The sequence below is a fragment of the Trachurus japonicus genome, chromosome 13, assembly GCF_045865225.1.
Source record: "Trachurus japonicus isolate A0001 chromosome 13, Traja_1.0".
In the NCBI taxonomy this organism is placed as follows: domain Eukaryota; kingdom Metazoa; phylum Chordata; class Actinopteri; order Carangiformes; family Carangidae; genus Trachurus; species Trachurus japonicus.
Genome location: NC_140919.1, coordinates 6,444,003 through 6,458,610, shown reverse-complemented (window position 1 = coordinate 6,458,610; position 14,608 = coordinate 6,444,003). Strand labels below are relative to the sequence as shown.

The window sequence follows — 14,608 nt, the reverse complement described above, 5'->3', positions numbered from 1 at the left end:
GTTTATTATCAGCAGGATAAACCCCTTGAGTTGTCGCAACTCGTTTTCGAGGGGGTCCTGCGCACCTCACATCAACATAAAACACAACAACACAACACATCACAGTACAATGAAAGGATACAGAACAATACAATCAAAACAAAACAAAACAAAACAAGACAAAGATAAAATCTGGACAGACATACAAAAATCAATCAGACAAGTTGCAACCGAGTTTGGACAGGTATTTAGCGAAATGTGGTGACAGATTCAATGAAAGCATGAACAAGTACTTTCAAGATGTGAAGACAGGGCATGATAAAAGCAATTAAGAGATGGAGAAGATCTGATACACATGGGTAGGTGATTCCAGTCATTTGGTGCTCTGAACATAAATGCTTTTCTACCGGTTGTTTTTCTGGTATGTGGAACGGAAAAGTAGGGGTGAACAGAGTGTCTGGTTTGATAAGTAGAGTTGAGTTGCATAAAATACAGTTTAAGATAAGGGGGGTAATTAAAGTGAATACATTTGAAAATAAATTGGAACCAGTGTAACTGTCGTTGTGCATGTGGAGAAGGAAACTGAAGAGATTGGTACATTAGGCAGTGATGTGTAAGATAGGGACATTCAAGTATGAATCTGCAGGTTCTGTTATAAACTTTGATCAGAGGAGCTAACACAGATTTAGAAGCAGAGATATACACAACGTCACAATAGTCCAAAATTGGAAAAATAAGTTGCATAGCAAGTTTCTTTCTAACACTGTATGTAAAACAGTTTCTGGACCTATACAACATATTAATACGATAGTTCACCTTCCGTACCATATAGTCAATGTGCATTTTAAATGACAAAGTAGGATCTAACCAGACACCAAGGTATTTCATTTTATCAACTTTCTGCAGAGTTGTACCATCTTTACAAGATATTTTACATGAATCTGAGATGGATTTCAATTTGGAATTTGTGCCAAAAATCATTACGACAGATTTGTTTTTATTAAGAAGTAATTTATTTTGTAAGAGCCAGTCTTCAAGAATACTGAAGTTAGACTGAATGGTGGTTTGAACTTCAGATAGGTCAGATTTTGAAGTATAAATGACGGTGTCGTCTGCATACAATTGCACAGAGGAATATGTAAATATAGACGGTAACTCATTAACAAATATAGAGAAAAGAAGGGGTCCCAAGGCTGACCCTTGAGGCACTCCTCTTTCCTGCACCAACAAGTCAGAACATTTTCCATCAACAACAACACACTGTTTTCTATTATGTAAAAAAGAGCTAAACCATAGAATTACATTTTTAGATAGACCAATATTATAAAGCTTATCTAATAATAAATACCGATCAACGAAATCAAAAGCTTTGGTTAAATCAACAAAAATTGCACCAGTAATTTCACTATTCCCTGCAGCAGTAAAAATATCGTTTGTTATTTTCAACAAGGCAGTGGTTGTTGAATGGTTGGATCTGAATCCAGATTGAGAGGGAGATAAAATATTATTAATCTTGAGGTATTCTGACAGTTGAGAATATACCAGTTTTTCCAGGATTTTTGCAATTGAACAGATGATAGATATAGGTCTATAATTATTGCAATCAAGGACATCATTTGCTTTATGAAGTGGAGTGATTCGTGCTGATTTCCAGATGTAAGGTAGTTCATTAGTAGAGAGAGAGATTAAACAAGTCAGCGAGAGGATACATAAGAACATTGGCAGCTAATTTGATATATCTGTTTTCCAGGCCGTCAAGTCCAGCGCTACTGTTTCCATTGGATTCCCTAATGACATTCAGCACTTCAGTTGGTGTGATTTTTCTAAATGAGAAAGATGAGGGTGAGGATGAGGTGATAGGAGGTGCAGTGTAGCCACGACAGTCATAGGTATAAGATTATTCTGAAATTCCACATCAGATTGGTCTGATTTTTTCTGGATTTTTTTCTGGGCTTCATCCTCAGGTCGAGTACTATCAGTCTGAAGTGGAATGGTACAGTAATAACTAGCAGTTAAAAAAAAAATGATACTGTAAATGTACACAAAATACTTCAAAATATTAAAGTACAGAGGGCTTTTATTCTGAAATCCCACATCAGATTGGTCTGATTTTTTCTGGGTGTCATCTTCAAGTCGAGTACTATCAGTCTGAAGTGAAATGGTACAGTAATAACTAGCAGTTTAAAAAAAAAAAAATGATACTGTAAATGTACACAAAATACTTAAAAATATGCAAGTTCAGAGGGCTTTTATTCTGAAATTCCACATAAGATTGGTCTGATTTTTTCTGGGTGTCATCCTCAGGTCGAGTACTATCAGTCTCAAGTGGAATGGTACAGTAATAACTAGTAGTTTTTAAAAAATGATACTGTAAATATACACAAAATACTTAAAAATATGCAAGTTCAGAGGGCTTTTATTCTGAAATTCCACATCAGATTGGTCTGATTTTTTCTGGGTGTCATCCTCAGGTCGAGTACTATCAGTCTGAAGTGGAATGGTACAGTAATAACTAGCAGTTTTTAAAAAAAAATGATACTGTAAATGTACACAAAATACTTAAAAATATGCAAGTTCAGAGGGCTTTTATTCTGAAATTCCACATCAGATTGGTCTGATCTTTTCTGGATGTCATCTTCAGGTCGAGTACTATCAGTCTGAAGTGGAATGGTATAGTTATAACTAGCAGTTTTTGAAAAAAAAATGATACTGTAAATGTACACAAAATACTTATAAATATGCAAGTTCAGAGGGCTTTTATTCTGAAATTCCACATCAGATTGGTCTGATTTTTTCTGGGTGTCATCCTCAGGTCGAGTACTATCAGTCTGAAGTGGAATGGTACAGTAATAACTAGTAGTTTTTAAAAAATGTTACTGTAAATATACACAAAATACTTAAAAATATGCAAGTTCAGAGGGCTTTTATTCTGAAATTCCACATCAGATTGGTCTGATTTTTTCTGGATGTCATCTTCAGGTCAAGTACTATCAGTCTGAAGTGGAATGGTTTTTTTTTTAATGATACTGTAAATGTACACAAAAATATGCAAGTTCAGAGGGCTTTTATTCTGAAATTCCACATCAGATTGGTCTGATTTTTTTTGAGTGTCATCTTCAGGTCGAGTACTATCAGTCTGAAGTGGAATGGTACAGTAATAACTAGCAGTTTTTTTTTAATGATACTGTAAATGTACATAAATGCAGTGTTCAAGGCTTTTATTTTGAAAGGCTGGCTCTTATTTTGAAATTCCACATCAGACGTTTCGGGGTCATTGCTTTCATTTTACGGGCACTTTCTGGCTCTTGCGGTAATGTGCCGTATATGCGCGTACCTTAAAACAACGTGTGGGCTGGCTTGACCAAGGATTTCAAAGTGTGGGCTGGCTTGACTTCAGTAGATTACTCAAGTCCAAAGCAAGAATCTGCGGCGGTCTCAACCCGTCCATCTCAACGTCCGTCTTCTCTCGGTGCGCTGCGAGCTGGCGGCACTTTAAACTCTTTAAACTTTCTTTTTCCGTCAGTAACTGTAGACGTCGGCGTTTACTCACACGCTGCCACCATGTTTCATCCTGTCCTGTTGTCTTCAATAATCACTACAGGATGTACGGTTAAAGCACAAACTTGCTTACTTGTTTTATTGTCAACTGACGATCATAACTGACATACAGAATGTTCACAGATCAGCTGTAACCGGTGATACTGTAACCTGGCAACCGTAGTGTTCCATTTACAATGTTGCCTGGGACTGCGCTACTCAATCCTATTGTTACAGATCTGTCGTCATGTGGTCACCAGTTTCCTGTCAACACATCAAAAAACTTTCTAGAATATCAAACTGTATTCTTTGGTTTCTTTTCAGTCACATCCTCCCAATTTCATCAATATTATAGAAATTACTTCATATTATTTTTTAGCTAATATTCATCACCGCCAATTGACTAATAAAACACCATGTTTTGCCGTTTTCGAAAAGGAAATGAAACATCAACACAATAAGTCAATCTGAAAACAAGACTCTGGAATTAGGTTTGTTTATGTATTTGAAATGACTTCATGTTGGCCTGTTAAATATGTTTTGTTTCTGTTCTTCTCCTGCATATTATTATGTAGCTGTTCATTCTATCTGCTGCAAATAACAACAATGGATGTGCACAAACCGGAAACACGTTACCCCAAATATGCATGACGATACAGCCAATCAAGATGAAGTGTTGTTGCTACGTCATGTCTGGTCACATACAAAGCTTTATGTTGCCAATAGAGAGCCTAAGCGGAAGCAGGAAGTAACGGCGCCATGGGACCTCAACTCTGAAAAACTCGCCATAGAAATGAACGGGACTGAAAATTTTATTTCGTGATCCGTTTGAATTGCGCCATGAGAAAAAAATATGTCCTCTACCCGTTTAAAACGTCACGTTTCATGCCGAGAAATCAGCCGTTTATCATAAAACGGCAACAGAAGAATGTATTTTGTGTAAAGACCGCTCCACGGACTACAGATCTGTGTCCCACAAAAAATACGTCACCAACTGACACGGGAAAGGGCGGCATTTGGTGTGTGACGTCACCTACGTGACTTGTAGTCTTTCTGGTTACGGATTCTTCTGAATTTTATTTTACAATAGTTTTACAACAAACTGCTGATTTCTCGGGATGAAACGTGATGTTTTAAACAGGTAGAGGACATATTTTTTTCTCATGGCACAACTCAAACGGATCACGAAATAAAATTTTCAGTCCCATCCATCCATCCATTGTCCGCCGCTTATCCGAGTCCGGGTCGCGGGGGCAGCAGTCGGAGCAGGGATCCCCAGACTTCCCTCTCCCCGGACACTTCCTCCAGCTCTTCCGGGGGGACCCCAAGGCGTTCACAGGCCAGCCGAGTGACGTAGTCACCCCAGCGTGTCCTGGGTCTTCCTCGGGGCCTCCTTCCGGTGGGACATGCCCGGAACACCTCACGAGGGAGGCGTCCAGGGGGCATCCTATACAGGTGCCCAAGCCACCTCAGCTGACTCCTCTCGATGTGGAGGAGCAGCGGCTCTACTCCGAGCTCCTCCCGGGTGACAGAGCTCCTCACCCTATCTCTAAGGGAGCGCCCCGCCACCCTGCGGAGGAAACTCATTTCGGCCGCTTGTATCCGGGATCCTGTCCTTTCGGTCATGACCCAGAGTTCATGACCATAGGTGAGGGTGGGAACGTAGATCGACCGGTAAATCGAGAGCTTTGCCTTTCGGCTCAGCTCCTTCTTCACCACGACGGACCGATACAATGACCGCATTACTGCGGCCGCCGCACCGATCCGCCTGTTAATCTCACGCTCCGTTCTCCCCTCACTCGTGAACAAGACCCCAAGATACTTAAACTCCTCCACCTGAGACAGGAACTCTCCCCCGACCTGGAGGGTGCAAGCCACCTTTTTCCGGTCGAGAACCATGGCCTCGGACTTAGAGGTGCTGATTCTCATCCCAGCTGCTTCACACTCGGCTGCAAACCGCCCCAGTGCATGCTGAAGGTCCTGGCTCGAGGGAGCCAACAAGACCACATCATCCGCAAAAAGTAGAGATGAAATCAAGTGGCTCCCGAACCGTACCCCCTCCGGCACTTGGCTGCGCCTAGAAATTCTGTCCATAAAAATAATGAACAGAACCGGTGACAAAGGGCAGCCCTGCCGGAGTCCAACACGCACCGGGAACAGGTCTGACTTACTGCCGGCCATGCAAACCAAGCTCCTGCTCCGGTCGTACAGGGACCGTACAGCCCTCAGCAGAGGGCCTCCGATCCCATACTCTCGGAGCACCTCCCACAGGATGCCACGTGGGACACGATCGAAAGCCTTCTCCAGATCCACAAAACACATGTGGACTGGTTGGGCAAACTCCCATGCGCCTTCGAGCACCCTGCGGAGGGTGTAGAGCTGGTCCAGCGTTCCACGGCCAGGGCGAAAACCTCCTGAATCCGAGGTTCGACTATCGGCCGCATTCTCCTCTCCAGCACCCTGGAATAGACTTTCCCCGGGAGGCTGATGAGTGTGATCCCCCGGTAGTTGGAACACACCCTCCGGTCCCCCTTTTTGAAGAGAGGGACCACCACCCCGGTCTGCCAGTCCAGAGGCACTGTCCCCGACTGCCACGCGATGCTGCAGAGGCGTGTCAGCCACGACAGCCCCGCAACATCCAGAGACTTGAGGTACTCAGGGCGGATCTCATCCACCCCCGGTGCCTTGCCACTGAGGAGCTTCCGGACTACCTCAGTGACTTCAGCTTGGGTGATGAATGAATCGACCTCTGAGTCCACAGCCTCTGCTTCCTCGATGGAAGGAGTGTCAGTGGGATTGAGGAGATCCTCGAAGTATTCCTTCCACCGCCCGACGATATCCCCAGTCGAGGTCAACAGCTCCCCTCCTCCACTGTAAACAGTGTTGGCGGAGCACTGCTTCCCCTTCCTGAGGCGCCGGATGGTTTGCCAGAATTTCCTCGAGGCCGACCGGTAGTCCTCCTCCATGGCCTCCCCGAACTTTTCCCAGACCCGAGTTTTTGCTTCCGCGACCGCCCGGGCTGCCGTCCGCTTGGCCTGCCGGTACCCGTCAGCTGCCTCGGGGGTCCCCCGAGCTAGCCAGGCTCGGTAGGACTCCTTCTTCAGCTTGACGGCATCCCTTACTTCCGGTGTCCACCACCGGGTTCGGGGATTGCCGCCGCGACAGGCGCCGGAGACCTTACGGCCGCAGCTCGCAGCTCCGGATGGCCGCGTCAACAATGGAAGTGGAGAACATGGTCCATTCGGACTCAATGTCTCCGGCCTCCCTCGGAATCTGGTCAAAGCTCTCCCGGAGGTGGGAGTTGAAGACCTCCCTGACAGGGGATTCTGCCAGACGTTCCCAGCAGACCCTCACGATACGCTTGGGTCTTCCAGGTCTGACCGGCTTCCTCCCCTGCCAGCGGATCCAACTCACCACCAGGTGGTGATCAGTTGACAGCTCAGCCCCTCTCTTCACCCGAGTGTCCAAGACATACGGCCGGAGGTCAGATGACACGACTACAAAGTCGATCATTGACCTCCGTCCTACGGTGCCTGTCCCGTTCATTTGAATGGCGAGTTTTTCAGAGTTGAGGTCCCATGGTGACCGTTACTTCCTGCTTCCGCTTAGGCTCTCTATAGAGCTTGCTACTGTGACGTAAACAGCCTAATTCGGCGCAATGCATTATGGGGTTGTGCGGCTTTTGGAAATTCTGACACTTGGTGTGAACGCAAAATTACATTGAGTTGGTCTTGGTTGAATACATACGGTCAGTCTGATTGGACAAATTGAAACCTCAATGATATGTGATAATGATATAGGCTATAATAATATAAAATCAGCTCAGTGCGCGATATAGAGCTGATACGAGCAGAGTTTTATCTGTCTTCATGTTGCCCTTCATTCATCATCCCGTTACACTCTGAATCAAACAGGTGGGGAATGAGAAATCTGCAGCACTAGTCCATTGATCACCGTGTCTGTAGTGCTGCATGAAGCGGACTAGTGTGATCTGGCTGAGGAAAAAAAAAAACCTGATGTCCGATGATCCTGGTAGAAAACCAGCACGTAATTTGAATGAGAACAGTAGTAACAAACGAGAGTTTAGCTATATATCATATTTTTCACGCCCTATCACCGTTTACACAAATCTGAAATGATTTAAGAAACATTAATATTTATGTGTGTGTTTTGTGTTGCTATGTGTTGTATTCAGTTTGGGGGGAATCACAGTGTCTAGAAAACATCAGTGGCTGCAGCTGACAGGGACAGCTAACGGTAGCTAAGCTAACGGCGGTAGCTAAGCTAACAGCAGGACGTCAGCTGTTAAAACCCTCCCGTTGTGGGACACCACATGAAACTACTCCAGTTAGCTCAGTCATGTTGGAACTCAGATATCCGCTGGAAAAAATATTTTTTCATGGATCGTTTATTGAGTCACTGAGTTATTAAATTTAAACAGGTAGCTAACCGTTAGCCCGGCTAATCTATGATAACCATGACTAATTACAAAAATGTGCACACATAAATAGTAATGTTTGTCCAAACATTGGTTTTATAGACTTTACAAACATCAGATTAGTCTAAACGGTGATATAGTGACGTGAAAAATTAGATATAGCGAAATTCTCGTCTGTCAATATTGTTCCCATGCTGGTTTTCTACCCAGCAGTAGTTGTAAACAACGAAGCGATTTGTTCTCTGTGCCGTATTTACCCAGAATGCATCGCGCTTTCAGCTGTCAAAGTCACGTGTGCCAGAAAGGTCTATAAACTTCATAAGAAAAGTGTTATGAGCCAGAGATATGAAACTGACTTTACTGGACAGACATGGATGTAAACAACAACTAAACGATACCCTCAGGTTGGAACTGGAAATCCAATGAACAGTAAGCAGCCTTGCCTGTAACAGTATATAAAGCCCTGTATCATGCGTCTGTGTCCCTGCCTTGTCCTCCAGCAGGGCTCAGAGCCATGTCCTCTCCAGAGATCGCGTCCCTGTCCTGGGGCCACATGAAGGTGAAGGGCTGCTCCTCCAGCTACAAGGACTGTAAGGTCTGGCCTGGAGGCAGCCGGGCCTGGGACTGGAGGGAGACCGGGACCGACGTGAGTGGAAACAGGATCAGTCAAGCTTCCGTCTAACACTACTACTGAAACCTAACTTTAAAGGGATAGTATCGTTTTTTTTTAAAGTGGGGTTGTATGATCTACAAATAGCCCATAGCCCTGCCCAGAGATTTACAACATACATTGTTGTGAACAGACCCAAAGAAACGTCCTATTTTCACGGCCTAAAAGAGGTTTTACCTGAAAAAAAATACACAGTTCCATTGTTGGCTATAATATAATTTTTTCCAGCCCTTCAAAGTGCAGGAAAAACACAGTTTTTATTTGGACCTAACCAACTGCTGATCAGCGGGCGCTAACCTTGGGCGGAGGGAAACGTGAGTTGGTTAGGTCCAAATAAAAACTGTGTTTTTCCTGCACTTTGAAGGGCTGGAAAAAATTACATTATAGTGAACATTCAGGTAAAACCCATAGACTGTAAAAAGAATGGACGTAGCATCCGTGACGTCACCCATTGGTTTTGGGGAGTCGTTTTTGAGACTCAAATATGGCGGCCTGAACAGCACCATGTTGGATTGGCCGGCTGAGAACCCGCCCACTGGCCTTGAAGCAGCTGTCCACGGACCGTTCTGGACCTGTCACTCAACGTTTCAGTGCCCTAATTGGCCAGAGTTTTAACCTAATAACAGTAAAACGGTAGAGTTAAAAAAAAATTCACTCCCCTCAGAGTGTGTGCGGGGGTAGAAACTATCGATTGAGACCAAAAAACGTTCTGACACCAGGCTTTGATCATGTTTATTGAGGATGTAAAGTCGGCGATTTTAACATGGGGGTCTATGGAGAATGCTGCTTTCTGACACCAGCCCCCAGAGGAAGCCGAGGGGATTGCAGTTTTTTGAACGCGGAAGTGAGCTTCACTTCTCAGACCCACAACTGCCCCCTTGGTAAAACCTCTTTTAGGCCGTGAAAATAGGCCGTTTCTTTGGGTCTGTTCACAACGTTGTAAATCTCTGGGCAGGGCTATGGGCTGGCGTCGCTAACGGGAGGAGTGCAGAGAGTCTTCTACTGCAATTAAAGTACTTAGGGGCTATTTGTAGATCATACAACCCCACTTAAAAAAAATGCTACTATCCCTTTAATGCTTCAGCTGAAATGTTCTTGTTGCCATAATGAAGACAAGTCAAAATGTAACTGTAGGTCCCCAGTCCACCTGGATCACCAGACACCTGTCACACTACTACAGCTACTGCAAAACTCTAGTTCCAGTAATGACAGTGGACTTTCCTTGTGCAGCACCGTCCAGGAGTTCAACCGGCCGATCTGGAGGAGGTGCTGAACAAGGGGGTGGACCTGCTGGTTATTGGCAGAGGCATGAGTGAAGCTTTGCAGGTAGAACCTCCTACACACTGTCCAGTCTGTCCAACAGATCCACTGAGACATTAGATCACATGGCAGCAGTTTATGGGACTGACATGGACCGCTCAGATTTAGTCTTTTATTCAACTGGAAGTGAAGGTTGTTGAGTTCACACGCAGGTTTAAAGGGATAGTTCAACATTTTGGCAAATTGGCCCATTACCATATTCCCTAGTCATAGCAGTAGGTTCGTTACCTTTAATTGTCGGTGCAAGCTATTTTTAGAACGGCGGAGCAGAGCCGTGAGCTGCTCAGAGCTACGCTACGGAGGCTCATGGGATTTCTTGGTTTCCCTCATCAGACTCATCAAATACACAATCCAACAACTCCACAACGCTCTGGTGAACAAGTTGTGACCTGCACATTCACCACGCTATGAGATAATAACACAACGTTACCAGACAGAGTTGTTTTAGAGGGAAATTCATGCAAAACCGCTGATGCGCGTTGCCTTCAGGGACAGTTTCTCATCAAGCAGTCTCTGCATTTACCTCGAAAAGCTCGCTGCTCTGCTCCGCCGTTCTAAAAATAGCTTGCACCGACAATGAAAGGTAACAAACCTACTGCTATGACTATAGGGATTATGGCAATGGGCCAATTTGCCAGAATGTTGAACTATCCCTTTAAGTTGTTGTTTTTCATTTTGTGAACAGAATTCCTGTAATTAGTGTGTGTAAAATTAAGGCAGATGTAGTCTGGGTCCTGCAGGTCTGTACTTCAGTTGAAGTGCTTCCTGTTGAGGAAGACCTTCTTTCCTCAATGTCCAGTGTGGACATGACTCCAGTGTGTGTGTGTGTGTCCCCGTGTGTGTGTGTCCTCTCAGGTCCCCCCCTCCACTCTGGACTTTGTGAAGCAGAAGGGTGTGGACGTCAGGGTCTTCCAGACGGAGAAGGCTGTTGCTGAATACAACAAGCTGGCGGGAACGGGAGCCAAGGTGGGCGGGGTCTTCCACTCCACCTGCTGAGGATGTCCCTCATCTCGACACACACACACACACACACACACACACACACACACACACACACACACACACACACACACACACACACACACACACACACACACACACACACACACACACACACACACACACACACACACACACACACAGAGACGGCCTACAGAAGATGAGGGTCACCTGTAGTCTAGTATGGCTCTTTATTCTCAGCTGCTTGCTTACAGCCAGTGGGAAGACGGGAACGCTGCTGATCCCCTGGCAGACTAGAGGAGCACAGAGAACTAGTGTGTGATAGTAGATCTGGATCTGGATCCAGACTCACATCTGTGTCCAATCAGGAACAACTTCAGCTGTGTCCTTGACCTCATTGTAAAGTTTACTTAGGGATAAACCACACAGACATTATTTGACTTTTGACAACTTCTTAAAAGACAGTCGGTGATGTTAAAGGGATGGTTCAACATTTTGGCAAATTGGCCCATTACCATAATCCCTATAGTCATAGCAGTAGGTTTGTTACCTTTAATTGTCGGTGCAAGCTATTCTTAGAACGGCGGAGCAGAGCAGTGAGCTGCTCAGAGCTACGCTACGGAGGCTCATAGGATTTCTTGGTTTCCCCTCATCAAACTCATCAAATACACAATCCAACAACTCCACAACGCTCTGGTGGACAAGTTGTGACCTGCACATTCACCACACTATGAGATAATAACACAACGTTACCAGACAGAGTTGTTTTAGAGGGAAATACAGAGACTGCTTGATGAAAAACTGTCCCTGAAGGCAACGCGCATCAGTGGTTTTGCACAAATTTCCCTCTAAAACAACTCTGTGTGGTAACGTTGTGTTATTATCTCATAGCGTGGTGAATGTGCAGCTCACAACTTGTCCACCAGAGCGTTGTGGAGTTGTTGGATTGTGTATTTGATGAGAGAAACCAAAGAAATCACATGAGCCTCCGTAGCATAGCTCTGAGCAGGTCACGGCTCTGCACCGACAATTAAAGGTAACAAACCTACTGCTATGACTATAGGGATTATGGCAGTGGGCCGATTTGACTAAATGTTTAACTATCCCTTTAAGGTTATAAATATCCAGAAGTGAAAATGTATTGCTATTGCTGCAGGAAATAAAATGTGACAACGAGTCCTCTCCATCACATTTGTCTTCATGAGAAACAAGAGTACAAAAATATTCCTTGTACAAATGACACTAATGACTTGTATGTGTGCCACTCAACAAGGCTGAGTGACGGTGTAGAAGTTCAGTTGTGTTGTTGTGTGTCAGCGTCTGGCAGGCTTGGGCATGATGTAGACTTTGACCGGCTTGCTGAAGGGGATGGTTCCCTCCACAGCGGCTTCTGGTGGCGGGATGCCGTCTCCGCCGTCGCTCCATCCCTGTTTACAGGCCGGGGAGGAGGAGCTGTAGGCCAGCAGGAGGCGCACCTCCATCTGACACGGCTCTGAGACAGACAGACAGGAGACAGGAGACAGGAGACAGGAGACACAGTCACGGTGAGGGGGGGTGTCCCTGTCCCTGTGAAGGGTGAAGAGTGAAGAGGAAGCTGAGTGTGAGCCTCACCTGTCCACGCCGTGTGTGAGAGGTAGACCTGCGTGATGAGCCGGTGTCGGTCAGGTCCAGGTTTCCTGAAGTCTCCAGGTTTAGGATGGATGATGTGGCTCTGCCCGTCTGGATACAGAACCTACAGACATGTAGAGCTGCTGTTAACACCAGGATATGGACCTAACTTCTCTAGAGAAGCAGAGATGGACAGAGTACTCGACCCCAGTACTTGAGTAAGAGTACAAATACTACTGGTCAAAATTTACTCCGTTACAAGTAAAAGTAGCTCAGTCGACATGTTACTAGAGTAAGAGTAAAAAAGTACTTGCTTTTAAAGGTACTTCTCGTCCAGGCAATTTAGCTCATTTTGGACCCAAAAATACAACTACGGTAATTGTAACAGAAGGTTTTTCACCATACATCATTTCTATGAGGTGTCTAGAACAACATACTAAAAGTCCTAAGAAATCCTAGTTGGGGAAATATGTTTAATTTGCATCATTATTTACTGTATAAAGTCTATGGTGCCGAGAACAATACACCCCAACGGGGCTATTTTTTTTCCTTTACTCCTATCACAATGAAACTTTACATGATGAAAGTATCCATGAAATGTAACATTTTTTGTATTACAAGTTTCTTTTAAAATGAATTTGAATATGGAAATGAGCCTTAAGGGGCGTTCACACCGGACGAGATAGACGCGAATGGAGCGGCAACTCTACATTGAAAATCAATGTAAATGGCGCGATGACACGCGATTCAGGCGGAGGCGGCGCAAATGGAGCGTCTGGAGCGATGAGACGCGGCGCGAATGAAGCGGCGCGTCTGAAGCGGCGAGAATAAAGTTGAAAATATTGAACTTTTCAGGCGGCATCGCGCCGTGACATCCAATCAGCGACGAGTTCAAGCCGACGACGTCACTTCTCTGTACGGTTGTTTACACTCAGAACAACATGAAGGAGAAGCTAATTGTATTTGAGCTGTGTGTGGGCACCGCTGCCGTCTTCTACACAGAGTGAACACACACACACACACACACACACACACACAGTGAACCCAGACAGGACGGCGGGTGGTTTTCCGGTGTTTCTGAGACTTGTACAGCAGTAGTACAGTGCAGCAACGGTGGTGATATCAGCCATGATTGACGTGGAAAGAGAGCAGGTTGAGATCACCGGTTTTCAAATGAACGGGCGGAGCGTCTAGCGCGAATGACGCGATGGACGCGAATGATCCAAAATGACCAAGCGGCGCGATGGAAGCGTCTGGCGCGATTATATTCGCGTCTATCGCGTCCGGTGTGAACGCCGCTTTACACTTATCAAATATGCCCAAAATACACCCGAATAGGCTTATTTTTTTCCTTTACTCCTATCACAATGAAACTTTACAAAATTAAAGTAGACATTAAAAGTAACATTTTTTGTATTACAAGTTTCTTGGAAAATGAATTTGAATATGCAAATGAGCAATACACTAATGGAATATGCCCAAAATACACCCGAATAGGCTTATTTTCTTCCTTTACTCCTACCACAATCACACTTCACACAATAAAAGTATACATGAAAAGTAACATTTCTGTATTTCAAGTTTCTTGGAAAATTAATTTTAAATATGTAAATGAGCTCAACACTAATTGACTTATGGTCATAAAGCCGCAAGCAGCAACAGGGGCCAAATAACTTAGTTCTTAGTCCCGCTCATATGTTATTGAACATAACAGCATATTTAATATAACATCACACACAGTCGTTGAAACGACTTTGATGAATTCTGACTTTCTTCTGATGTTCTCTGCAAACTGGGAGGAAAGGCTTGTTCGTTAATAATTGCTGCTTGCGGCTTTATGGCTTCTTGACCATAAGTCAATTAGTGTTGAGCTCATTTACATATTTAAAATTAATTTTCCAAGAAACTTGAAATACAGAAATGTTACTTTTCATGTATACTTTTATTGTGTGAAGTGTGATTGTGGTAGGAGTAAAGGAAGAAAATAAGCCTATTCAGGTGTATTTTGGGCATATTCCATTAGTGTATTGCTCAATTGCATATTCAAATTCATTTTCCAAGAAACTTGTAATACAAAAAATGTTACTTTTAATGTC

At 44.4% G+C, this 14,608-nt stretch overlaps 2 protein-coding genes across 2 annotated transcripts in view; one reads left to right on the top strand and one right to left on the bottom strand.

Annotated features, from left to right (window-relative positions):
* The window catches only part of aamdc (adipogenesis associated, Mth938 domain containing), a 71,574-nt gene extending 60,542 nt beyond the window's left edge, over positions 1–11,032 (top strand). Inside the window, exons 2-4 of the mRNA XM_085794749.1 lie at positions 8,458–8,600; positions 9,855–9,950; positions 10,800–11,032. Of these exons, the coding sequence (XP_085650875.1) occupies positions 8,469–8,600; positions 9,855–9,950; positions 10,800–10,940 (369 nt within the window). The 5' untranslated portion in view covers positions 8,458–8,468 and the 3' untranslated portion in view covers positions 10,941–11,032. The remainder of the gene's footprint in view (positions 1–8,457; positions 8,601–9,854; positions 9,951–10,799) is intronic.
* Positions 11,033–11,997: 965 nt separating this feature from the next.
* ints4 (integrator complex subunit 4) overlaps positions 11,998–14,608 on the bottom strand; it is a 32,952-nt gene continuing 30,341 nt past the window's right edge. The window contains exons 23-24 of the mRNA XM_085794744.1: positions 12,516–12,636; positions 11,998–12,396 (exon numbers count right to left, since the gene is read on the bottom strand). Coding sequence (XP_085650870.1) covers positions 12,218–12,396; positions 12,516–12,636 — 300 coding nt within the window. The 3' untranslated portion in view covers positions 11,998–12,217. The remainder of the gene's footprint in view (positions 12,397–12,515; positions 12,637–14,608) is intronic.